The sequence below is a fragment of the Ammospiza caudacuta genome, chromosome 10 (assembly GCF_027887145.1).
Source record: "Ammospiza caudacuta isolate bAmmCau1 chromosome 10, bAmmCau1.pri, whole genome shotgun sequence".
Taxonomy (NCBI): Eukaryota; Metazoa; Chordata; class Aves; order Passeriformes; family Passerellidae; genus Ammospiza; species Ammospiza caudacuta.
In genome coordinates this window covers 9,140,379-9,164,050 of record NC_080602.1, presented here as the reverse complement: position 1 = coordinate 9,164,050, position 23,672 = coordinate 9,140,379, and the positions used below count along the sequence as shown (strand labels likewise).

General features: G+C 38.9%; 1 protein-coding gene across 1 annotated transcript in view; it reads left to right on the top strand.

Annotated features, from left to right (window-relative positions):
- The first annotated feature begins 1,397 nt into the window (after positions 1 to 1,397).
- VPS13C (vacuolar protein sorting 13 homolog C) overlaps positions 1,398 to 23,672 on the top strand; it is a 75,521-nt gene continuing 53,246 nt past the window's right edge. Inside the window, exons 1-25 of the mRNA XM_058811746.1 lie at positions 1,398 to 1,497; positions 2,916 to 2,959; positions 3,948 to 3,990; positions 4,699 to 4,794; positions 5,523 to 5,624; positions 7,996 to 8,058; positions 9,681 to 9,746; positions 11,477 to 11,586; positions 12,422 to 12,481; positions 13,041 to 13,100; positions 13,848 to 13,928; positions 14,562 to 14,619; positions 14,920 to 15,047; positions 15,887 to 15,993; positions 16,656 to 16,827; positions 17,210 to 17,272; positions 17,869 to 18,004; positions 18,555 to 18,649; positions 19,256 to 19,398; positions 20,549 to 20,741; positions 20,884 to 20,998; positions 21,357 to 21,493; positions 22,186 to 22,312; positions 22,908 to 23,025; positions 23,399 to 23,528. Coding sequence (XP_058667729.1) covers positions 1,398 to 1,497; positions 2,916 to 2,959; positions 3,948 to 3,990; positions 4,699 to 4,794; positions 5,523 to 5,624; positions 7,996 to 8,058; positions 9,681 to 9,746; positions 11,477 to 11,586; positions 12,422 to 12,481; positions 13,041 to 13,100; positions 13,848 to 13,928; positions 14,562 to 14,619; positions 14,920 to 15,047; positions 15,887 to 15,993; positions 16,656 to 16,827; positions 17,210 to 17,272; positions 17,869 to 18,004; positions 18,555 to 18,649; positions 19,256 to 19,398; positions 20,549 to 20,741; positions 20,884 to 20,998; positions 21,357 to 21,493; positions 22,186 to 22,312; positions 22,908 to 23,025; positions 23,399 to 23,528 — 2,547 coding nt within the window. The remainder of the gene's footprint in view (positions 1,498 to 2,915; positions 2,960 to 3,947; positions 3,991 to 4,698; positions 4,795 to 5,522; positions 5,625 to 7,995; positions 8,059 to 9,680; positions 9,747 to 11,476; positions 11,587 to 12,421; positions 12,482 to 13,040; positions 13,101 to 13,847; positions 13,929 to 14,561; positions 14,620 to 14,919; positions 15,048 to 15,886; positions 15,994 to 16,655; positions 16,828 to 17,209; positions 17,273 to 17,868; positions 18,005 to 18,554; positions 18,650 to 19,255; positions 19,399 to 20,548; positions 20,742 to 20,883; positions 20,999 to 21,356; positions 21,494 to 22,185; positions 22,313 to 22,907; positions 23,026 to 23,398; positions 23,529 to 23,672) is intronic.

Genomic DNA, 23,672 nt, shown 5'->3' with positions numbered 1-23,672 from the left:
TGTGTGTGTGTGTGTTCCTAGAAAAGCTCTCTGGATTTTCCTTAACTGCAGCAAGAGGGAGCTTGCAAGCCTGAAACATAGGCTGTAACAGAACCTGAGTGGTAACAATTGCTGATGGACCTTTCCTTTGTCAAACTCAAATATTTTCCTTCAGCTTTGTGCTTTTAAAAGTTCTGCTTGCACTAAGCTCCACAATACATTTGAAGGCTATTTAAAGCAATATTTGTCTCACCGTGTCATATTTATGCGCTGTTGGTGTATTTTCACATACTTTTGAGGGCGAATCCTATTGCTAATATTGTTTTCTGCTCGCTGGAATACATTTTTAGACTGAATGTGCCATTTCGAGCTACCAAGTGCTGTGCTTCCATGAATAATTGAGCTCCAATGAGTTCAGAATGACTTTACAGAACCAGTTTGAGATTAGCACTCCAGAGATTTAAAAATTTGTTCCAGGGTTGACACTGCTACCTGCAGGTTCACCACATGGAGCAGCATGTTCCTATGCACATTCTCTGCAGTGCTGTTACCTCTAAAACATCAGGGCTTTGAGATTTTGTCCTCATTTGTGTTTACTTCCTCTGTGATCTTCCTGAACTGCTAGATTAACCGTTTAAACAGTTTAATCGGCAATTCTTAAAGCAGAAATGGAGATTAACCGTTTAAACAGTTTAATTAGCAGTTTTTAAAGCAAAAATAGTGTGAGAACACACAGGTTCCGTCAATCCCAGGTGAACTGACGCGAACAATTCGCCCTCGGGTGGCACCAGCACTGCCAGGGCCCCACACGACGCGGCCCCACAGGGGGGCCCTGGCGAGACCCGCCTCAGGGGGACCCGAGGGCCGCCGGGCCGGCCGCCTTCCCCGCACCCCCATCAGGCTCCAGCCTAACCCGCACGGCTCTCCGGGGCTGCTGAGGAGCCGGGGCGCGATGCCGGTGCCGGGACGGTGCCTGCGGGTGAGGAGCCGGGCCGCGGTGCCGGTGCCGGGACGGCGCCCGCAGCCGCTCCTCCCTCACGTGGTTTCCTGGCGCCGCGAAGCGCCGGGGGAGCCGCGGATCCGCGCCGCAAGGGGGCGCCGTGTGCCGCCCATCGACTCCGCCCCGCTCCGCGCGCTCCTTCGGCCCCGCGGCTCCGAGCGCTGGCGGCGGGTTTGGGATCCCCCACGGCCGCCCGGGGTCTGTCCATGCCCGGCACGGCAGCCGCTCAGCCGCTCCGCCGCTCCGAGTTCCCCCACGCCCCCCACCTCCGCACCCCGGCAGGCGCTGGGCTGCGCCCCGCCCCGTCAGCTGACTGCCGGGGGCGCGCCCGCGCTGGATCACGCCGCGCTCGCCGCCCCCTCCCCTGCGCTCCGCTCCCCTCCCAGCCGGCGGCCGCGGCTGAGGGGCCGCCTACGCCATGGTGCTGGAATCCGTGGTGGCGGATCTGCTAAACCGCTTCCTGGGAGACTATGTGGAGAACCTGAACAAGTCTCAGCTCAAGCTGGGCATATGGGGGGGTAAGGAGCCCCTTCCCTCTGCCGCTCCCGGGCCGCCGGAGTCACTGGGGATAGGGTCTCGCTGGCCGCGGTTACCCTGTGAGGGGTGTGTGGGCCGTGCGAGAACCGACCCCTCTGAGGGGCGGGCGCTGGGTTGGCGGCCCCCTGTGAGCAGAAGGCGAGTTCCGGGGCTGCGGCCCTCCGAGACGGACTGTCGGACGGACTGTCGGTGTGTGGCCGCACAGTCCCCGCTCCCTTGGAGCACCGTCGCTCCTTGTGTGCCCGTGGTCCCTGGCGCCCCTTCCCTGGCGTCGGTCTGTGGGGCGGGGGCAGGGGCGCACGGCGCTGGCCTCGGAGCGCTTCGAGGGAGGAAACCAGCGATAAACCCCTTGGTTTTTCTCCTATTCCTTCTCTCGGGTGCTGGGTGGAAGCACGATGGTGCTGTTGTGTCTGTGGGCGGGCTCATGGCGCAGTGCCCCGGGTGGCGGGAGCGCGGGGTGCCGGGGCAGCTGATGGGGTGCTTGGGCAGCCGTGTATTCCAGTTATCGGTGTAAACAATGCGTGTTAAACAGGGGTGCTTGGACAGCCGTGTATTCCAGTTATCGGTGTAAATTAAACAGGGGTGCTTGGGCAGCCGTGTATTTCAGTTATCGGTGTAAATAACGCGTGTTAAACAGCCAGGATAGTGCGGGCGCCTGGAGTAGCTGTTCTCGGTGAATGTATCACAACATTTCCGTTCGCTGCGCTGTAGTCATGTAGAAAACCGGCTGAAGTGCTGCCTAGGGAAGCTGGCTGGTTTAGGTGCCTTCCCTAGGTAGGTCATCACCTTATTTTTGCTCGTCATGGTTGTACGTATTTTAGCATTTATGCAATGTTAATACCTATACTTCAAATGGAATATAGCTCTAAGGAATCCGACATGAAAGCACTAAGAGGTATATTATATGGGCTTTCCTCGGGTATAATTCTGTGCCAGTATTTCATTTAGAAATCCTATTACGTTGTTTGTTTCAGGAAAAGTTAATGTGTTTGTGAAAGTAGGCATGTGTTTTTGTGGCTCTGTGATTCATGATTTTTCTTTGATGTGAAATCATGTAAAACAAGATACCATTTTCCAAGTCTACCCTACATTCTTAGAAGTGCAGTTGTCATTCACTGAGTAATAAGAAAGGCTTCCTAATCTTGTGGGTGTATTTAATAGAGTAGAAACATGTTGACGTCTAAGTTGGTGATGTTTTTATCATCTCTTCCAACTGAAATTTTTTCTATAACCCATGTTTAGTGCCTCTTACAAATTACATGTTTATTGTGCTATTCTGTAATGGAATAAGGTTTTCAGGTTTTATTCATAAGTACTTGGTAGGATTGTGGTTGTGTTCTTTTTTCCAACATAAGTAATACTTGAAATAATTCTGTACTTCTCCCTTTCTTCTAAACAGGTAATGTGGCACTTGACAATTTACAAATCAAGGAGAATGCATTGGTAAGTATCCTAAAAACTTCAAATTGCTTTTATGGGTCTGAAGACTGAGGCTTAGGATAAAATGTTGCTCACTGTAGTCTCACAAACGGATGCACTGAGTTATTTTTGACTGGTATAGGAAGTAAGTTCTTGGTTAACTCCTTCTAATTTTGCTCATTTTACTGGAACAGGGAAAGAAAAGCTGTGGTTGAAAAACAAGAAGTAACTTGCATTAAGTTCCCATAATCTTGTCTGGAAAAACAAATGCCTTGGCTAATTTTCATGTTCTTTAATTTGGCTAATGAACATCTCTACTACTGGGAGAATCTTACTCCAAAATTTAATGTGTTTCAACTTTACTAAAGAGAACTGTTACTCTTCTGTGCATTGAAAACACATTGGGTCTTTATATGACCTGATCACTGACTTCTCTTTGTTATTTGAAAGTTTCATAATTTGCTTGTCCATTTCATCCATTCCTCATGGCTTTGTGGTACTTCAAATCTCTTGCTACAAATATCTTCATGTCTAGTAGATAGGAAAGGAAAGAAGTGTTACTTTGTACACACCTTTCCTTCTTGTGGGGATGGATTCAGATTCCAGCAGTGCTGATGTAGAAAAATGCAGAGTCACGTATGTGAGTGACCAGAGCTGAGAGTGAGCTGAGACCAAATTGAGAACATAAAGTAAGGGGTGGTTCTGACAGCCTTACAATTTCAGTGTGTTAGATTTCCATGCAAAAGTTATTATCAGAAGGTCAGTATTGAGCACCACTTTTAGAGAAGTAGCCTACTCTTGAAAAAGAAGGGATCAAAGGAATATGATATGGTCCAGTTCTTTTTTCCTCTAGTTTGCCTGTCTGCTGCTGTCTTGTTTTCCTTCTAAGATTTTCCAGTAGAAAAGAAGTAGCTTTTAATTTATGTATGTAAATAAAGTACTTTGCAAATATAATTTAAATATATTTGATTTTTACTACTTCTGTTTAATACTTTATTTTTGTCATTTACAGAGTGAACTGGATGTACCTTTTAGAATAAAAGTTGGTCAGATAGGTAAGTTTTGGTTCCAACACAACAATTGCAGTGGAAATTTTAATATAGGCTGTAAGGTCAGTCTTGCCTCTGAATTTCTTTTATCAAGCTTTCTTAAGTGTAATTATACTCACTGTTGAAACTGGCATAGAAATTCAACTTGACTGCCATTGATGGTATCTGGCAAACCCTGTTTGTGTAACTTTACAGATTGATATGAAAAACACATCTGAGAGGTTCTTCCTGGAGACAGGAATGATTGAGGGAGCTGTTTAGTGTAGACAGAGAAACTGACAAATATGCCAAAGGTTTTGGAACTCTTAGATTTTTTTTTTTTTTTTTTTTTGTAAACTTCTTTCCCTGGTAATCATCATTGGTTTTTCACATGAAACATTTTTAGGAGATTTATATATGTGTCGTATTTTTTCTTCTCCTTCCTGGTAAAATCATATTCATCCCAGTGAATTGAACTTCAGTCATGATCTCAGGTTTTGATTTGAAGTATTCTGACTCAGACTGTGACTTCATGCTTAAAATCATTGCTTATGTTTCCTGTGTATGTATTTTATCACTTCAAGGGCTTTATAAAATGTTCATGTCCGTGTGGTTTCTCCTAACCTTCTATCAAGATAGAGGACCAGTGCTCTTTAATGGTGGAGGTGTTCTTTGGACCAAGCACAGAACTGAGTGAGATGTTTGTTTTGATGTAACTGTATCTGCTTTGTTTAGATAAACTTACTCTGAAGATTCCTTGGAAGAATCTCTATGGGGAGGCAGTTGTTGCAACTCTAGAAGGCTTGTATCTTCTGATAGTTCCTGGAGCAAGTATGTCAACTTCTCAGCAACAGTTAAATAATGGAAGAGAAAAATATCCAAGGGTACCATGTAAATGAGTCTAGAATAGCAAGTAGTTCGTGTGAGCCACCATTTTTACATTCTGCTCCTCAGGGAAGTTTCTACACATATGCTGGCAATTTAGTAGAAGGGTGGGAGAAAACAGCACTTGTTGCTTTTATGGAGATCCTTGGTTGTATCCATTCCAAGTTCAATTCAACAGCCAAGTTTCCTCTAAAATGTGCTTATCCTGAATCCAGCTTTGTGGCATGGTTTAGATCTTTAGCTGTTTATCTGCTGCTAAATGATAACAGTCAAAGTAGTAATTCCATTTGTATTGTGTGCAGGGAGAGGGAAGAGGGTCAAAGAACTTTATTAGTTTTCTCTGAAATCAGAACCTCTGGTGTGATGAGAAAACTTGCAGGTTCCTGGGGCATGAAATATATGTATAGAAGAACTTGAAAAATCTGTCTTATATTGCACAGACCACTCTTAGGAGTGTGAATTTCCATGGAAAATTTCTTCCTGTGAAATAGTGCATAATTGTGTAAAACCAGCAGTTTTGGAGGCTGCCTGCAGTGTTCAGCAATAAAAAAAGAATAGCCTTTCCCTCAAACAAGGTGTTTTGCAACATGATGTTGTATATGGTGTGCATTGCTTGATAATGCATTTATATAACTTGAGATTTAGGATTAATGCTCTCCCAACTTGGCTTACAGGTGTTAAATATGATGCAGAGAAGGAAGAAAAATACTTGCAGGATAATAAACAAAAGGAACTGGCAAGGATTGAGGAAGCCTTGCAGAAAGCAGCAGAAAAAGGTACTGAGTTAATGCAAATCTCCACTGGAATTTGAGGACTTAAGCTGTGCTGTGAAAGAAAACTCCTGGTTTCTAATTGACTTAACAAATTTAGTTTTTTCAAGCATCTAGCTAATCTTACCACAGTGCTTTGAAATGTCTTTTTACTCTAAAGCTTGAAAGAAATGTTATTTGTTTGTTTACCATTCATTTCTCCAGTCAGCTTCCCTGGGAAATGGGAATTTATTCATCTGGTATGTCTTTTATTTTTTTTTCCCTTGGTGCTTTAGGGGAACAGGACCATACAGAACGATAGAAAGTACATTGTGTGAGGGTAATGTTACCTTGCTTTAGCACCATAATAATAGATAGATGTTTAACCGTGTGGTTTAGAGGTGCAGGTAGGGTATTCTTTGATGAAAGGAACCTTTAAGGGGAAAGGTAAGGCTTTTAAACTTTTACTGCAATGATAATGCTTTTGTTCCAGTTTCTGCTGTGCTTTTATGATGCACTGAGTTTGGACTGGTTTGGTAAATGAGACTCTTGTGAGCAGGAAATAATTTATTACACAACAGAACAACTGATTATGAACAGGAACCTTTAGGAACCTTAAACTTTTGCTCTAGATCATAAAAAGTGTTAAGCTCTCAATTAAGTCCTGTTAACTTGTTTTGTGGTGGTGATTTTTTTTTTCTGTTTGCTTATATTGTCATAACCCATACCTTTAATAGAATTATGGTATCAGTTGGGCTTGTTTGGACAGAAACCAAGCTCAGAACCAGTGACAGGTAACTACTGTGTTGGTGGAAAAAGTTGGAGGGAAAAAAAAAACTTGTCACTGAAGGTTTGTCTGAATTGAGACCTATTTGTTGGCTTGTGTAATGCTTCTAAAGATGCATTTCTGTGATACTTGTAATGCTGCAACTCATGGAAAAGTTACTGGGAAAGAGATGATGCTTTCAACACTTGGAAAAAAGTGTTTGGGTGTCATCTCTTTGCTCATTTAATTCTCCAGTTGTGGGATAGTCTGTGGCCTTTCTCCTGCTCTGCTGGTTTGAGAGGGACATGTGCAGTTTCCTTCAAATGGCAATCTGACAATCTGGCTGCAATGAAGAAAGGAGCTTTGCTTTTTTCTTGTCTTTAATATGCCAGAAAATATGTGAGGGCTAAGTGAATGAATTTTGCAGCCAATCAATTCCCTTGATACTGGGGGGAAGGAATGTTGGTAGAGGTTTAACCTCAGTTATGTAGCACATGGAGCCTGTACAGCAGCAGTGCTTCTGCCAATGCTCTTTGCACCAGTGGCAATAGCATGAAAGGAAAGAGAGATGAAAGGGTAAGATGAGCTTAACCTAATGAATGCTGCTTGAGGAATTCCAGTTCTGTAGCTTTATGTATTTAAGAATGAGTCTGTGTGTGTCTGGCAGTTTTCTTTCTCAAGAAAAACTTCATCCAGTGTTTGTAATGCTTTTGAAAAAAATCGTCATGGAAAAATGATGCTTTAGTAGTTAAGCTGGTTATATAAAGAATGGGAGTTAGATTTAGTCATGTTTTGCAGTTTTAAACTTTAAGCCTTGACAAGGAAAAGCAAGAGGATCATTTAAATTGGATTATTTTCTACTCTAACTTGAGAAGTTCTGTTATCCTGTGATCATATTTCAGTGGTAGCCATTTGTGTTTGTGGTGCTGTACTAGAATATTGTAATCAAGAGGACTTTAGTAAGTCCTGCATGAGCAGATCCTTTGCTTTTGCTAGATATAGAAATCTTGGAGCCCATGTTGCCCTACTGAACCATTAAATTCTATGAAATTCAGCTCTCTCTCTAGGCTTTTAAGAGCATGCACTAGCTGCTGGAAAGCTAGGAAATATCTTGAACAGAAAGTTGTCAGGGTTCATGAATTCTCACTTGTATTTTCTTTTCTGATTAATACTTGGTTTATGGTAACATGTTTGGAATCTTGATTCAGTCCTTAGATTTAAGAGTATAAATAGGCCTAGAGATTTTTTTTTTTGAGATGCTATTCAAATACTGAGCCAAGTGGTCATGGCACTGTGTTGGTAAGGATGTGTGAGGGGGAAGTGGAAACTGCTGACACAAGCTGATGAAACTATTTTCTTTTTCTAAGCTGTTACAATCTATCAGACCTCATACATGGACACCAGAGGCTGCAGGTCTTTTGCTGGTTACGAGAAAAAGTGTCAATTGCATGATTTCCCTATGTAGGTAATCACTGAAAGTAGATATTCTGAAGTGAATTGGGCTGTCAGGTACTGTAATGGAAATACTGCTGTGTCATACAGATTTGATGAACTTAATATGAAATCACGAGTTGATTTCCTTCTTTTAAACCAAATGCATTTCTTTGGTTATTTGCTGCCGTGGGGAGCAAGGCGCCCATTCACAAGATTCCTTGTATGGGTTGGAGAGTCTTCTTTACAAGGACACCAAGCCTGGTGGGTATGCATGGTTAGTCACATTTTATACATGCATGATGTATAAATGCATGGCAGTTGAGGTTTTTAAATTCCCCCCTCTCCAAAGCAGCCAAAGGTAGAAGTGAAAAAACAATACTTGTTTGGTGAACATCCACACATTGGTGGTTCTAGAAATAAGATTTTAATGAATATGGATTCAAGTAGAATCTTGAAATGACTTAGTCCCTTTTTTAATTGAGTGGCTGTTTCAGAAGATTAGGAGTCCACTTAGATTTCTATCAGTCATGTTGAGCTCAAGAATGTTACAAAATGCTGACAATATTCTACTATGATTTTACAACACCATCTTTAGCTGTTTGGAGAGTAATTACCCTTACTTAATGTGTCTGGGCTTAAGATAAAGGAAGTCCAGGCTGTCTTGAGCAAAATGAACTCTAGCAGGTTGAAGGCATTAGCATGCTTTCCCCTGCTTCTCTTTATTTGCATTGCTCTCAAATTAGGCAAGGAAGCAGCTTCCCTTGAAGTTCAGGGGAACTTTTGTTTTTTGTACATGCTTTATTTTAAACTTCTGAAACCTGATTTTCAGAAATTTACACTTGGCCAAAGTTTCTTGCTTGAGCTGTTGTCTGAGCACAGGTTTAAAGTGAGCTTAAAAACATACATTTAGTGTAGGAATGTGCCCAGTTTCTCCATAGTAATGGATGTGGGTGAAGAAGTGGAATATCCTGTTTCCTTAGTTTTTTCATACATGGGACTGAAAGCCTGAGACCTGCAAATTCATTAGTAAGTGAGGGAAGCTGCCCTTTTAAAGTAACCTTGATAAAGGATTACTTGTAGTGCTAAAAGGAACTATGCAAAATAAAATGTTTCTATTTGTCTAGATTTTCCTTTTATTATTTATGTTGTGACCACCTTACCTGCAAGACAGGTTGAAATCTTGGCAGGCAATTTCCCTCCTTTGTTTGAACAGGCTTGCAAATGACATCAAGGTGTTCCCCATGGTTAGGTTAGGTACACTGTTAAACTTACTTCCTTCTTGCTCTGTGGGATACACCCTTCCCATGCTCCAACCCCATAAAGATAAGCACAAGCAGCACTATTGCTGAATTATTTTTGCTGGGATGGCCAGAGGAGGAAAACAAACAGTGCAGTTCACCAAACTGGTTTTCTTCAGAATTGTGGAGAAGCATGAGCATCATTTAAATAATGAAATGGTTGTGATTGTGTGGGTTGTAAAATGTGTGTTAATAATGGAATTTCATTTCATGTACAGCTTTTAGAATCATCATTTTTGTATGTCTTTTTTGTGGTTACTGGATTTGTTCTTTTAGAGTTGATTATCATGAGAATCCTGTTGAAAAGTGCTCTTTGGGTTTCCACATACATCTGTATCTTAACTTGAAAATTATGTCCTTGCATGGTGGAAGCCTCTTCTAGATGTATATTTTATGCTATGTGACGTAGCTGATTGTTTGCTTACCACAGCTGCAATTCTTGAAAAGCTTTTAATGTCACCTTCTAAGCCATTATGCTTTAAGACAGGCTAAACCTTCTTCCATATTTTCTTATGCTTTCTTACATTTCTGCTTTACTAACTTGAATTTTATCCTTTTTCCAAAAAATTGCTTGCATTACAAAAGGACGTAAGCGTAAAAAGTACAAAAAGCATTTTAAGAGACCCTTTAGAGGTCGTGATCACTCAAAAGGTGGGTAACAGTTATGGCTTTTAACTTTAAGGCTTCTTTTTGCTTTCTGTTTGGATTAATTTTTAACAGCCTTGGCTGTCTATCCAGTGAGACCTTTTCCTCCTGTTTGAAAGAGAGGTTATAAATTGGAGAGAGCTCTTTCTGCTGTTCATGTTCTCTGGAGCCAGTGAGGCTGAAGAGAGTCCTTGTTTCTCTTTACCTGGATAGGTGTGCTTGTTCCTTTAATTTGAGCTAGCTGTAGTATTTGCAGCAGAACTGTAAACTAGTGGCATTTCACAGTGACTGTTGGAAAAACTACTTGTGCAACTTAACACTTGTTTGTCTGATTTTTATAAGATTCCAGTAATAGGTAAAGAAAACCTGAAACTGCTGCTATAGCAGTAAGCAGTCTTTTTTATCACCTTTTAGCTCTGTTCCAAATAACTGCTGTAGTGCTATGACATATTTAAACAGGAATGAAGCTGATGTTGTTCCCCAAGAGGATAATCACTGTCTACAAACACCAAGCCATGCAGGATTGAGCATTAGCATGTGTGTAAGGATTGCCATGTCCCATGTGGTTGTGTTGTGTATTTGGTCTTGGAGGAAGCTGCAGCTGTACACAGATTTGCAGTTGGAGAGAAAACCTTGTGGGGACCCAAGATAAGCTCTGCAAGGTGTCACACACATTGCTGCTGGTAGCTGCATGTGGCTGCAAAAATGTTCATGGGTTCCTTGCACTTGGAGATCATGAAGCTTCGATAAGGGCTTCTGTCTTTTTTTTTTTTTAGTCAGTTAATTGGAGGAAATGTGTGTGGCATATAAAAGTGATACAATGTTTCTGTTTTTTCTGAGTTCCTGACTAATTTTTTGATTGAAATCTAATGCTCTCTTGACTGAAACTCTTATATCATGTTCAGTAGTGAAATCTTCATTTTTAAGCAGATTTCCTGAACCTCTGAAAGCTTTTAAAAAAAATTCTCATTTTTTTAAGCAGGATGTACAAAGTTAGGTACCTGCTTTGTTCCATTTTTTGCATATGTAAAATGTTAGAAATAGTTGAAGTAAGCTGAGTGAAAACCTGTAGTCCTTATTTTTATCTATAGCCATGACTATTTCTTCAACTTGAGCCATCTGTAGCATTTCCAGCAAAAATGTATGAGCTTGGTAGGCTGATCAGTGGCATTTGCTGGAATTGCCATGTTGTAGGGAGGGTACTGAACGCAGCAGTGCAGGCTGTAAAGGCAGCTGGAGGAAAAGCAGCTCACTGATCCAGCCAAACTTCAGGTGAAATGCTGAAACACAGCCTGAGATGGTAGAGCCATATCACTAGAGTGAAATAATGAGGGATTGTAAATATTACTCCTTGCATGTATTATTCCAGGGTATTTTGTGTTAAAGTACTCTGTCTTACTCATTTGCTTCTTGAAACCCCTCACTGAGGTACTTTTAAGAGAGAACCTTTTACCTTAGAAGGAGTATATTAATCCAGAACCTGCTGTGTGCCAAAAGTGTTTTGACTGAAATTTAGACAGGTACTTTCGTGTGTTGTGCTTGGGCAGCTAATATCACATCTTCAGAATACAGATGTGCAGAAAAGGAAAAAAAAAAAAATGTAATCTAAATAAGTGAAAACTGTAGTGTTAATTTAGAAGAAATATTACATTTACATTGATGTAGTTGTTGGTGTAATGAAATTCAGGATGCAATTATTACACTAAATAATGACTTTTAAAAAATTATTCTTCTAGACAAACCAAAGGAAGAGAAGAAGGATACTTTCTTAGAAAAGCTTGCAACTCAAGTTATAAAAAATGTACAAGTCAAAATCACAGGCATTCATGTTAAATACGAAGATGATGTAAGTAACTGGGACATATTGTCTTCATTTTTAATTGGACTTCAATGCATTTCTGATTCTGTTGTCCATAGAGAAACTGTATTTGCCACCTTGAAAAAGTTGCTGTGGTTTCTTCTGCACTACTTCAAATAAGTTGCCCCAGATATGACTGAATGCCAGAAATATGGATATGGGGAACAGATGTTCTCTTTGCCCTTGTCCAGTGCTGCCTTGCTCACCGAATGTGGGCAGTGTCTGTTCTCACACATTGCTGCATGCAGTGGATGCACAGAGTTTTTCAGTGTCCTGGGCAGAGTCCAGAAGGGCAGAAGCTGAAGGGTTTACAGATGGGTCTGAAGGCAAACTGTTAAAAACACTTAAATGAAAAACTAGAATGTTTGTTTATATGAACCAAACTGGAATTACTAGTTTTACCTTCCTGTAGTAAAATGATTAAGCGGTTTGTTATGAAACGATTGAGTTTAAAAGAAAAGCACTGGATAAGAGGGTATTTCTCAAACCTTTCTTTGGGACTGTTTTCAGAGACACTAAAGTTAAAGAAGCGCATATCATAAAGTGATATAGATGACTGAGATGTGGTACTCTAATTTTATTTTTTTTTCCTGTATGATGATGTTAGAATCCAAAAGAAAATTTTCAGTTTGAATTGAAGTCCTGAGTCTATACACTACAGCCATATTAATTTGGCCTATCTTAGTGGGTTCCAGTAATGTTTCAGTTGGATTAACTAAGCAAAGGAAGTTGCTCAGAACAGTTCAGGATTTCAGTCAACTTTAAAGGCTACGTTTGTCTGCAGCAAGAAAAATAAATACCTTTTACTTTTCTATTTTTGTAGATCACAGACCCACAGTGCCCGATTTCCTTGGGAATGACGTTGGGGGAGCTGAGTTTACTGGTAATGTGTGTGTGACTGCCTGTTCTTGTGTGTTGTTTGCTTGTTTTGGAGTAGCAGAAAGGAAAAGAAACATTATAAGGAGATAGACAGTGTCCATACAGCTGCAACTGAAGACAATCTTTTATTCATGCAGATAGACAGGCAGTATGAGCAAGCAGAAGGGAAGAGGATTGAGGACCATAACACTTTCTGAAAGTTGGTGATTTGTTCTAGTGATCTGAGTGACCTTTGAAACTGGGCAGGTTATATCCAGACATAGTAAATGAGGGCAAACATTGCATCATGGTGATCAAGAGTTTGGTGTTTTGCCAGGAATTTTGAGAAATGGGGAGTGAAAATTTCAGCTAACCTCTCTTTGCCTTAGCTGTTAAGCATTTTGTGGGTAGGATGAGGAGTTGAATATCAAAGTATGAAAGTAAACTGACAGATTTTTGTATGTTATCTTGATGTGTGTGTATGCAGAAAAACTGGATGCATTTGTTGCTTGGAAGCATAGGATAAACCCACAAATATGTTAGCTAAGATGCACAAAATTGCTTTTATCACTTTGAACTTTTAGACAACAAACGAGAACTGGACACCTTCCATTCTGAATGAAGCTGCAAAAATAATATACAAGGTAATGTATTGTGGTTTTTTTTCCTACACAAGTGAAGAAAGCAAGTGATCTTGAAGAGTAGTAAACCTGGGGCTCTAAATGAAGTTGGAAAATAGTTTACTTTTTGAATTCTCCTGTTTTTCTTTATTTTTGATGTAGTTTAAGCACAAGTAGAGCACAAATGACTGTTTTTTATGCAAGGCATAAAGTTAAACAAACTCCATTGTTTAAATAATTTATGTTGAATGTGAATGCCCCTTGTTCAATGCACTATACAGCAAGCCTGAGTGGAAGCTGTGATTTCAAACATGTTGTCAAATTACCATTTCCTAATCTAATTTGAACTCCTAGTGTAATTGGGATTTTGGGAGCTAAGCAGTTTCTCTGTTCTCCCTGCCCACCTCCTGAACCATCCCCAAGCCTGTGCAGAAAGGAGTACACAGAGATCTAAGGAATTATAGGAACAATCTAAGAAGGATTTAATAGTCTTGGCTTCTTCATTAGGCCAAGTACCAGTTTTGTGCACCCTTGCCCTTGTAATCCAGGGTCATGTTTAACAGATGTGCATGAATGTGTGCTTAAAGAACTTGCAATTCAATTATCATTTCAAAATAGTATTGTCAGATTAAATACATCTCAATCCTAATGGTTCATTTGCTGTCTCATCTGCGTTCATATGTTTTCTATTTTCACAAATGGAAGGCTGTATTTGTAGGATGGGTTGAATACAGAGTATGCAGTTTGTTGCATGTTTTCTTTCCTGTGCAGCTTTTGTGCCTGGACAGCCTCAGTGCTTATTGGAACATACACAGCAAAATGTATTATCATGGCTCCCGTGAACAAATACTGGTAATGTGGAAGAAAATGCATTAATTACTATATTGTCTGGCTCTTGTAGTATTCAAAACTACACCACACTGATTTCTACCCCATTCCTCACACTTATGGTCACTGTATTCAGGGTCATTTGTTAATCCATTGCGCTATTGTTAATTATTTTGTGAACCTCATTTGTTATCAACCCCTATAGGGTGATATGATATATTTTTCACCATTGTGTTTATAAAGGTGCTCTATGTGCCCTTGTACAGTACTACTACTTACCCTTTTTCTTTTGTGCTCATCTTTATGAATACCTTTATTTTTGTTTTATTTTGTCCTTAACAAATAATGTACTTAACCCAAGTTAATGTACTTAACTTGGGTCTAACATCAAAGATGGAATCAAAACTGTGCAGTGCTTAAAACCATCCAGCTAAGAACAGCCAAGTTCATTTGGCATTGCCTGTCTGTGGATGTTTTCCTTTTTTTTTTCTGAATCTCAGTCTGAAGTGAAAACACAAATTCATACACAGCTTGAATTGACAACTGCAAAAGTCTGCAAAGTACACGTGGACTTAAGTTGGTCTGCTCAAAGTTTTGATAACTCTAAACAAGTAATGCTCTTCAGCAATTGTTAGACAGAATCGTATCCCTTTGCAGGACCAGCTGAAAAAAGGAATTCCCTGTCATGGTCACCAGCCTGAAGACTACCAGTACAGTAAGTGAGCTAGGAATGAGTGAATCTAAACTGTTCTGAGCACGTTGGTGTACAACAGCCTGATCTGATCCTGCAGGCATGGCCATACTATCTTCCTTTTAGAAAAACCATAATGTGATAGGACATGTTAGGGCTTGTATGCTTTTTGACTATTGCAGGACTATCTTAATTTTCATTGGTAAGAATTGCATCCTGATTCTGGTGGGGCTTGAGCATGCATGTTATCTGTTGATGTGCTTGATCTGTTCCTTGTTATATTTAAGTAAAAAATCAATCTCTTTTTTTTTTTTAATCTTCAAGTTTTCAGACCAGTGTCAGCCTCTGCAAGACTCTATATCAACCCATATGCAGAAGTAGAACTGAAGACTCCTAAGATTGATTGTAATGTAGAAGTACAGAGAATTGTCATTGAATTCACTAAGCCACAGGCAAGTGGGTTTGGTATTTATCACACATTTCAGTTTTGATGAACTATAGTGTTTTTTCACTGGAACACATTCTTAGGGATTTGTGTGCTTATATGCCTGTAGGATTTCTAAACTGTTTAGCAGTACCTGTGGGAGAAGTGTGGGATCTCTTCCCCCTCTGTGTAACAATCACTTCCTGGTGATTCTTATGCTCTGACACTCTTACCTGTAGACCCACCTGATCTGTATTCAGCCCTTCCAGCAGCATTCTTTTCACCTAGAGAATGCAATCATGAGTAGCCCTTACTTTATTAAATTACAGTCCAGTTAGAACTGCAGAGATGCCAAAGTACAAGCAAGGGTGGGAATAAATGGAGTGTGCTGGCTTTGGCAACAAAGCCTGCTGAAGTATCAAGGAAGTAATTTAGATGGTTCCCCAGAAATTTTGTGTTCTCATTTATTGAGAGATAACTTGCAGTTAGTTGGCTAAAGAGCTTTTTAGCTCTTACTCATGTCTAAATGTATATATATGGAGTTCAGAGCTGTATCAGTAAGGTGCACCAATGTAAATGCAGCTCTAAAATGAGGGCAACTGCATTGACAAACAGAAAAGTTGGTTTGAGAAAGCCTGGGAGGTTGTGCTGAGCAGGCTGGTAAAACTACAAACTGTTGTTCTTGGAGGGAAGCAGGGCTTCAAAGTGGTGTTCTTTGAGAAGAATGGGTGCAGTCAGTCCACTTTCAGGTACTAATGAAAATGAATCAACTTAAATTTCTGTGTAGTTTGAGAAATGTGAAGGCCATGCAATTGGAGCCTGCAAACAAAACCTGAGCCTTGCTAAGAAACTTTTTCCTGTGTTTAGTACCTCAGCATGATAGACCTGCTGGAGTCCATAGATTACATGGTTCGCAATGCACCCTACAGAAGATTTAGGCCAAATGTACCTCTCCATAAAAATGCCAAGGAATGGTAAGCTGTGTACATTCATGCATTCTCTGGGAGTCTTCTCCAGTCTCTTCATTCTCCTTTGTGATTAAAAGTACTTTTAAAACTACTCACATGCTGATGTAACTTCCACAGAGCTTTGCTTAGCCGTTAGATTCAAGTGATAAAAGATGGAGTTGATGAAAATCTCACTTGCTAAGCTGAAGTCCCCAAAATTTGAACAAAATGCCAATGCTCTCACTAGAGGTTAAAATGTAATTTTAGAAAGGCTAAAGAAAAAGCTTGGCAAATGTTATACAAGGGAAACGTGTGTCAGCTGTAGATTTGAACTGATACGCTTTTTGTTGGCTTTTTTCAAAGTACTAACTGATGCTGATTATCAGAGTGCTTAAGTTCACTTAGTGCTGTAACAGCCCAAATTTGCAAATGTGCAGAAGTCAATAAGGAAAGGTTTGTAGCTCTTCACTCATTAAATGTAAGCCCTCTGTATTCAGGGTCTGCATGAAAAATGAAAAAAAACATTTTTCAAAAGTGATGTTGAGAACATTGAAAGTTTTATAAGCCAAGTTACTCAAATCACAAATGGTGACCAAAGTGTTTGCATACTAATAAACTACCTCTGCAACCTGTAAGTTGTAATGCACAAATGAAATGGGAAGTTGTTCACAAAGATGAAATTCTTATAGGTGGAAATATGCAGGTAACAGTGTTCTGGAAGTTCACATCAGAAGGCGTACTCGAATGTGGTCATGGAGTAACATAAAACAGCACAGGCAGCTTCTGAAGAGTTACAAAAATGTGTACAAGAACAAGCTCACACAGAGCAAACTGTCAGAAGAAACACAGAAGCAAATCCAGGTATGAGTCTTCTCTCTTTGGAGGAATTATATTTTAGTCCCTCTATGAAATAATTCTTTAGATATAATTGAGAGTAATCCAGGTTGATGGTTTTACAAGAACAAAAGAGGTCTGTGAAAATACCTTCTTAATCTGAAGTTCTGTGTAACCTATTGTGGAAAACAAAATAAAATACTAGTCAAGTGCCATTAAAAACAATCTGTCATCGATTTTAACTTCTAGTGAACTTTGCAGCTGGAGGTGGGATATACCTGTGATAGAAGTGAGCAGAGCTAGAAATCAATTGGAATGTAAATATGAAGGAGCTGGTAGAAAATTTACAGTGGAGAGCCTTTCCTAAATGTGTTTTATCAGCAAATAATTTGATAATGCATTTTTGTAGGACCTAGAAAGAAAACTTGATGTCTTCAATACAATCTTAGCAAGGCAACAAGCACAAGTTGAGGTAAGGAGTCATTTCTGTTCAGTAATATTGCAGCACTTCAAATAGGATGGTTTTGTCATGATAGTATTTTTAAAAACATTGTGCTGATGTGTATGATAGGTAGGTTGGAAGACAAGTTTCCTATCTTTCCAGGACATGAATAAAGTGATTTCCAAGCTGGAAACCAGTTCAAAAACAAGTTCAAAAGTTTTAAATGGTGCAGGATTGGTCCTCAGGTTTGTTACTACTAGGTTAAGAAATCTACTGGATTTAGGAATGTAAATGCTTTTTGTACTCTCTTAAATACTGTCTTTTTGTATGGTTCCTACCTTTGTAGTCTAAATGCTGGTGAAATGTGTAGAACAAACTGTCTAAAGTAAAAATAAGGCATGCTTGTGTCTGTGCATGCACAGATACACAGAGACACATCCCTTATCTTGGTCTTCTTTTTGGCTTTGTCTGGTGAGTCAAAGATCTCTTAATTCCTTGTGGTGTGGTGTTGCTGTCCCTCAGTTAAATGCATGTTCAACATGCACACATACATGGGTTATTTACAGAAAAATAGTAATACAATAATTATGTGTTTTGTCCGATTTGTTTTAATTTTTGGTTTGTAGACAATAAGATCAGGACAAAAGCTACTGAAGAAGAAGAGCACTGAAGCAGAAAAGAAAAGTGGAGGATGGTTTAGTGGTTTCTGGGGTAAAAGAGAATCTAAGATTAAAGAAGATGAAGAACCACTCGTGCCTGAAAGTAAGTGTAGATTGTAGTGCACTAGGGAGATTTTACATCTTCTTATACATTAAAAAGAATACAGTATTATTGCTTCCTACTATGCAGGAGAGAGTATGGCATAAGCAGTGCATTTCATGGCACCTCTTACTGAATATTGAGCTGGCAAATAAGGCATTCTTCCAAATTGGCCATAAGCTTTTCAGAACCTTGGTGAGGAGAAAAATATCTCACTTACAGCTATAGTGATAATTGGCAACAATTGGAATACTCTGTTTCTGGTGATTTGCTGTCTGGATCCAAAGTTTGATCTACTAAAATTCCTGAAATCTGTTTTCATCATGAGGGGCTATGGATCCTTTTGTAATAAAAATTATATTGATTTCTGTGCTACATCTGTACCACCATACATGAAGACTGTTGTGTGAATTATTTTGCAATCTGGAATTTAGTTCAGTATGAAGAATCAATGGAATGCATCACCACACCTGAAGTAGTAGGAGGCAAATGTGAACAAAAGGGGTAATGGTTATTTACTAAGGTGCAAATTGTGTGGGTTTTTGGTTTTTAGCTCTTGATGAACTAATGACCCCAGAGGAGAAAGCTAAACTTTATACTGCTATTGGATATAGTGACAGCTCCCATCACCTTTCATTACCAAAGCAGGTAAGCAACCTATGGGATGGTTTAAAAAAAACAAACCACACAACAAATTCAAGATGCCTTCAGCTCTCTCATTACCCTAAAGAAATGTGAAGGCTTCAAATTCAGGTAGGAAATATTATTTGATCCTTCTGAAGCTGCTGATTTATGTAGTAATAAAATGGTACATATATTGGGAAGTCAGAACCCTCTCTTGGGAAAGCCAAGACTTGACATTTAGCAGTAAGAACAATAAAGGCATACAAGGTGTGTCTTCTGAAATGTAGTTATTTAATGGAATTACAATGATTTTGGTTGATGTACTGAGTCCTCCACTGAATCTAGTTTAGCTATGCTTGCCTCAGGGTTTAAAAAAATTTCCTTAATGCTGAAAAGAGTGAAACTATATTTGCTCTGCCTTAGTTGAACTACACTGTTTTATGTTAAAGAAATGACTGGTAAACATTGAATAAAGTAAAGAATCTGTACTTTTCTTTCTGCATAGAGATGAGTTTCTAATCTTAGTTGTCTGGAAAAACTTAGATACATTTTAGTTTGTTAAAATGAGGAGTTCTGATTTTTTTTCTTATTGAGATGATTAATTTCATTTTTCTCTATTTTTCTCACTAGTATGTTGCCCATGTTGTGACACTGAAGCTGTTAAGCACTTCTCTTACAATTAAAGAAGACAAGAATGTGGCAGAAACTTTAAAAGTGCAGATGATTGATCTGAGCACCAAAATATCACAGCGCCCAGGAGCACAAGCCATTAAGTAATTGGATTGGTATTTTCTTTTTGTAGAACCATCTCTGCCCCTCCTCACCCCACTCCCCAGCTTATTAACTTTTCTTGGGTAGTACATTGCCTTGTAAATTTGTTGGCATTCTGTAATTGTACTCTGTTGTAAATAATATAATTTGGTGAATGATATGGAATGGGAGGAAGAAGGGAATGCTGTCTGCTGGTTTTCACGAACAATGGCAACCTTGTTCCTGAATATAAGTGTTGAAGTGCTGAATATGACTTTTGGAAAGTGATAGCTAAGCCATGTGAAATGGTGTGGCCAACACACTCCAGCCAAGCTAGTGAATGTGTTACTCACTCCCTAAGAAAAGACAAATTATGTGATGTAGGTGGAAAATCAGCCTGAGCATAAGATACTGAGACCTTCCCGTGTTTTAGGAGAGGGCACATCAGAAATATTGGATTATTGGATTACACAGTCAGTGAATAAGATTCCCATGTCTGGAAAATGAATCTGTGCACTTTTTGCTTTCATTTGCAGTTCCTTCAGTTCAGGCTTCATACATAAGATCACCAGCTCAGCCACTGACAATTGAAATATTTCTGCTGAAAACCATTCTGGGGAATTTTCAAAGTGCAGCTTGAATGCTGCACAGAAACTAAGAGCTTTGGCATTATTTTACATAAATACATGACATAAAATTTAGTTGTCAAGACTGAAGCAGTAGAACAGATAGTCTTATAAGTTTTATGTTTCTGAAAAAAATGGAGTTCAGTTATTTCAACAGAGCCAGGAATATTACACTGATTGTGGCCAAATATGTTGCCTTGCAGAGTCAGGGATTTTAATGGTGGAGATGCAGGACCTGAAAATCAGTTTCTTATGTAACAAGTACGTGTAAGGATGAGTGAAGTTGGTGTGGTTTGGTGGTGTTCAGTGGCTTTCTTCAAAGGTGTTTTCCTCCAGGCTCCACTTAACACTGCTGTCAGGGCAGTTCTCAGTACAGAATTCCCATTTGCACCAAAAGAGGTCTGTGACTGCTTTTTACATCCATACACACTAGTAAACATTCCTACACTTTTTATTTATGTAACATAGATATTCTGCCTTTCTTTTCTCTTGCAACTGATTCTAACCTTTGCCCAATTAAATATTTTTAACTATTCATTTTCTTTAGGGTTGAAGCAAAGCTTGAAAACTGGTATGTGACAGGCCTGAGACAAGAAAACATTGTGCCATCTCTTGTGGCTTCCATAGGGGACAGCAAATCTTCTCTGCTTAAGATTGAGTTTGATATTAACCCTGAGGACAGCACAGCTGACCAGAGCCTTACTATTGAATCACAGCCTGTGGAAGTAAAATATGATGCAGTGAGTAGTAACCAAAACTCTCAGGTGTTTCTGGGTCATCTTTCTCTGCTCTTACTCTCTTTGCTTTGTCCAGATCTGATTTTGAGTTTTTGTTGTGTAATGCTATATAATGCTAATTCTTGTCTTTTTTTTTTTTTTTAAGAGAACAATAAATGCAATGGTAGAATTCTTTCAGACAAGTAAGGGAATGGATCTTGAAAGATTAACAACAGCCACATTAATGAAACTGGAGGAAATCAAGGAGAGAACTGCTACAGGTAAGATAGTAACAAATCTCAGTGAAGGCAAACCCTTAAATTGTTTCCATGTGATTACCCAAACACTTGGCTTATGTTTTGATTTGTGAGCAAATAGTAGGATTGGGATTTTTCCTTGAGTTGCTGCCCACATTTCAGCTGGGATACAGTTAATTACTTCTCACTTCATTGCTTGGAGATTTAGGGAATGTTTTGTGGGAAGGAGCATTGAGTTTAGTAAGAAATCAGTAGAATGCTATGAAAGTCTTGATTCAAGAGGCTTTATCTTTCAGATAACATCTTTTTATATGCTGACTGTCACAGTTGTTTCACTTGTGAATAGCATTGACATTTCCATGGCCTTTCCTTTTCCTTTAAGGATTAGCTCACATTATTGAAATGAGGAAAGTCCTGGACTTGAAGATTAATCTGAAACCTTCCTACCTGGTGGTTCCACGGACTGGTTTCTACCATGAAAATTCAGATTTGCTGATTCTGGACTTTGGTACATTTCAGGTATATAAATGATGTCTCTTATAACCTCAGGGGAAGCAAATATTCTCTTTTAACATAGCTGTCATCTGGAAGCATCTTCCTTTTGGAAGGCAGGGTGATCATCTGTGGCAACATATTTTTAACTTATATTTCTAACCAAACAGATTTGGGTCAGCAGTTTGATCAGAGTTGCTAGGGTATCTTTGATGTACTCGAACTAGTTAATCCTCCCCAGGAAACATGATCATGTTACAATCATAATTGTAATACCTTGTCATTTAGTATCATTCATTTCTTCAGCAGAATACCTGAACTTTTGTTTCCTTTTTTGTAAAATTACAGCCTTTTATTAATAAAAGAGAAGATAATTTTTCTCTTGAAGTTTGAAAATTATTTGTTTATCTAAAATGGAAAGATTGCAGTCATTTAACTTGATTTAATGACTGATTAAATATTTATTCTAGTGATATTCCGTAAGTAAAACTATAGATTAGTGAAAAAAGGTTTTTGAATAGCTTGAATTAAGTGGATTGATAGAAGTAACAACAAAAAAAATCTACTTAGCAAGATTAAGTGAAGTGATTTAATCTTTCTCTGTAAGAGTCCAAATGTCAATTATTAACCCCTATAAATCATCTTTTCATCTTCACTAGAATGAATAGCACATGTCTGTTTTAAAGACTTAACTTTTATTTTGTTTTTTATGTGTTTAGCTGAACAGCATAAATCAAGGCAGTAGTGAAGCTTCTAACTTTTCATCTTTAGAGGAGATTATGGACAAAGCTTATGACAAATTTGATGTGAAAATTAAAAATGTGCAACTTCTTTTTGGAAGAACAGGTAACAAAACCACATAGCTGCTGTTTATGCAAAACATTGTCAAAGGCTACATACCTGTAATAAAGAAATATGTTTTTTAAAGAAAAAAAGACAAACTAAAATCAGTAGTTAATGAAAAGATGCGTTCTAATATATGTAGGGTGTCAAACTTTGAAAAAATTTGTTAGTTTCTGCTCATTTTTTCTTTGGACCTGTGCATCACTAATGGTAGCAATGAATGTAAATAAAAAGAACTATTATATTTTCCATCATACACAGGAAATCACAGCTAAAATTTGCCTTAGTTCTTCACTTAAGTTTATGTAATCAAAAGAATGCTAGGTTGCTCTTCTATCTTTTATCTGTCTATCCATTTGTTTTTCTAGGGGTCAATGTAGATACATCTTTTAGTGTAGAATTGGGTTTAGTGCTGCTGAGGCAGTAGTGTCCACAAATGGGATTAAAAGCTCTTAAAATACTTCACCTAAGTTGTTTTATGTTTCTTAAGCTGGTTTTTTACCCTCCTAGTGATACCATTTGATTACTTTAATGATGCCTGAATTAAAGCAATTAGCAAGGGTTGTTTTTCTAATCTAAATTTACTGGACATTTTCAGGTGAAGACTGGAAGAAGGCTCGTTTTCAACACCCATCAACTTTGCATATTTTGCAGCCTATGGATATCCATGTACAGTTGGCAAAATCAATGGTAGAAAGAGATTCCAGGATGGCAAAGTAATGTATTAATGTTGAAAACACTCATTTAGAATTACTTTGTACTTAGGGAAAAGAAAGCTGTGTTTTCCCTAAGGGTTCATTTGTAATTTGCACCATGTTCATTTGTTCATTTGCACTCTGTAATTTGAAGATATTAACTAAGAAACTGAAATAAGTTACTACTGTTGGCAAAATCTTTTTTTTGGGTAGTGATTCTCTGAAGCTTTTGCTGGTTACTAACTATTGCTTAAGTCCAAGCCCTGTTTTAATGCAGAATCCCTGGCTTCACTGTGATGTGATCTCTGTAGAGGAGTATCCATATTGTTAAGATTTAAATGAAGAATTGGTATGTTTGTGTAGGAGTTTAATTAGTTGTTTTCATTTAAAAAAGGTTTAAAGTGTCAGGAGGACTTCCTTTGGTGCATGTCAGACTCTCTGACCAGAAAATCAAGGCAATCTCTGATCTGATTGATAGCATTCCACTGCCTCAGAAGTCATCTGTGTCAGTTCCAAGCACAAAGGTAAGCTGACTACAGCTAAAAAAACTTTAAAAAAAAACCCCAAAACAAGTAAAAAAACATCATTAGTGTCTTTATTGATTTACCATCAGAACATTCTGGGCTTCCTCAAGCAATGGTGGAGCTTTGTCATTGTTCTGCTGGTTT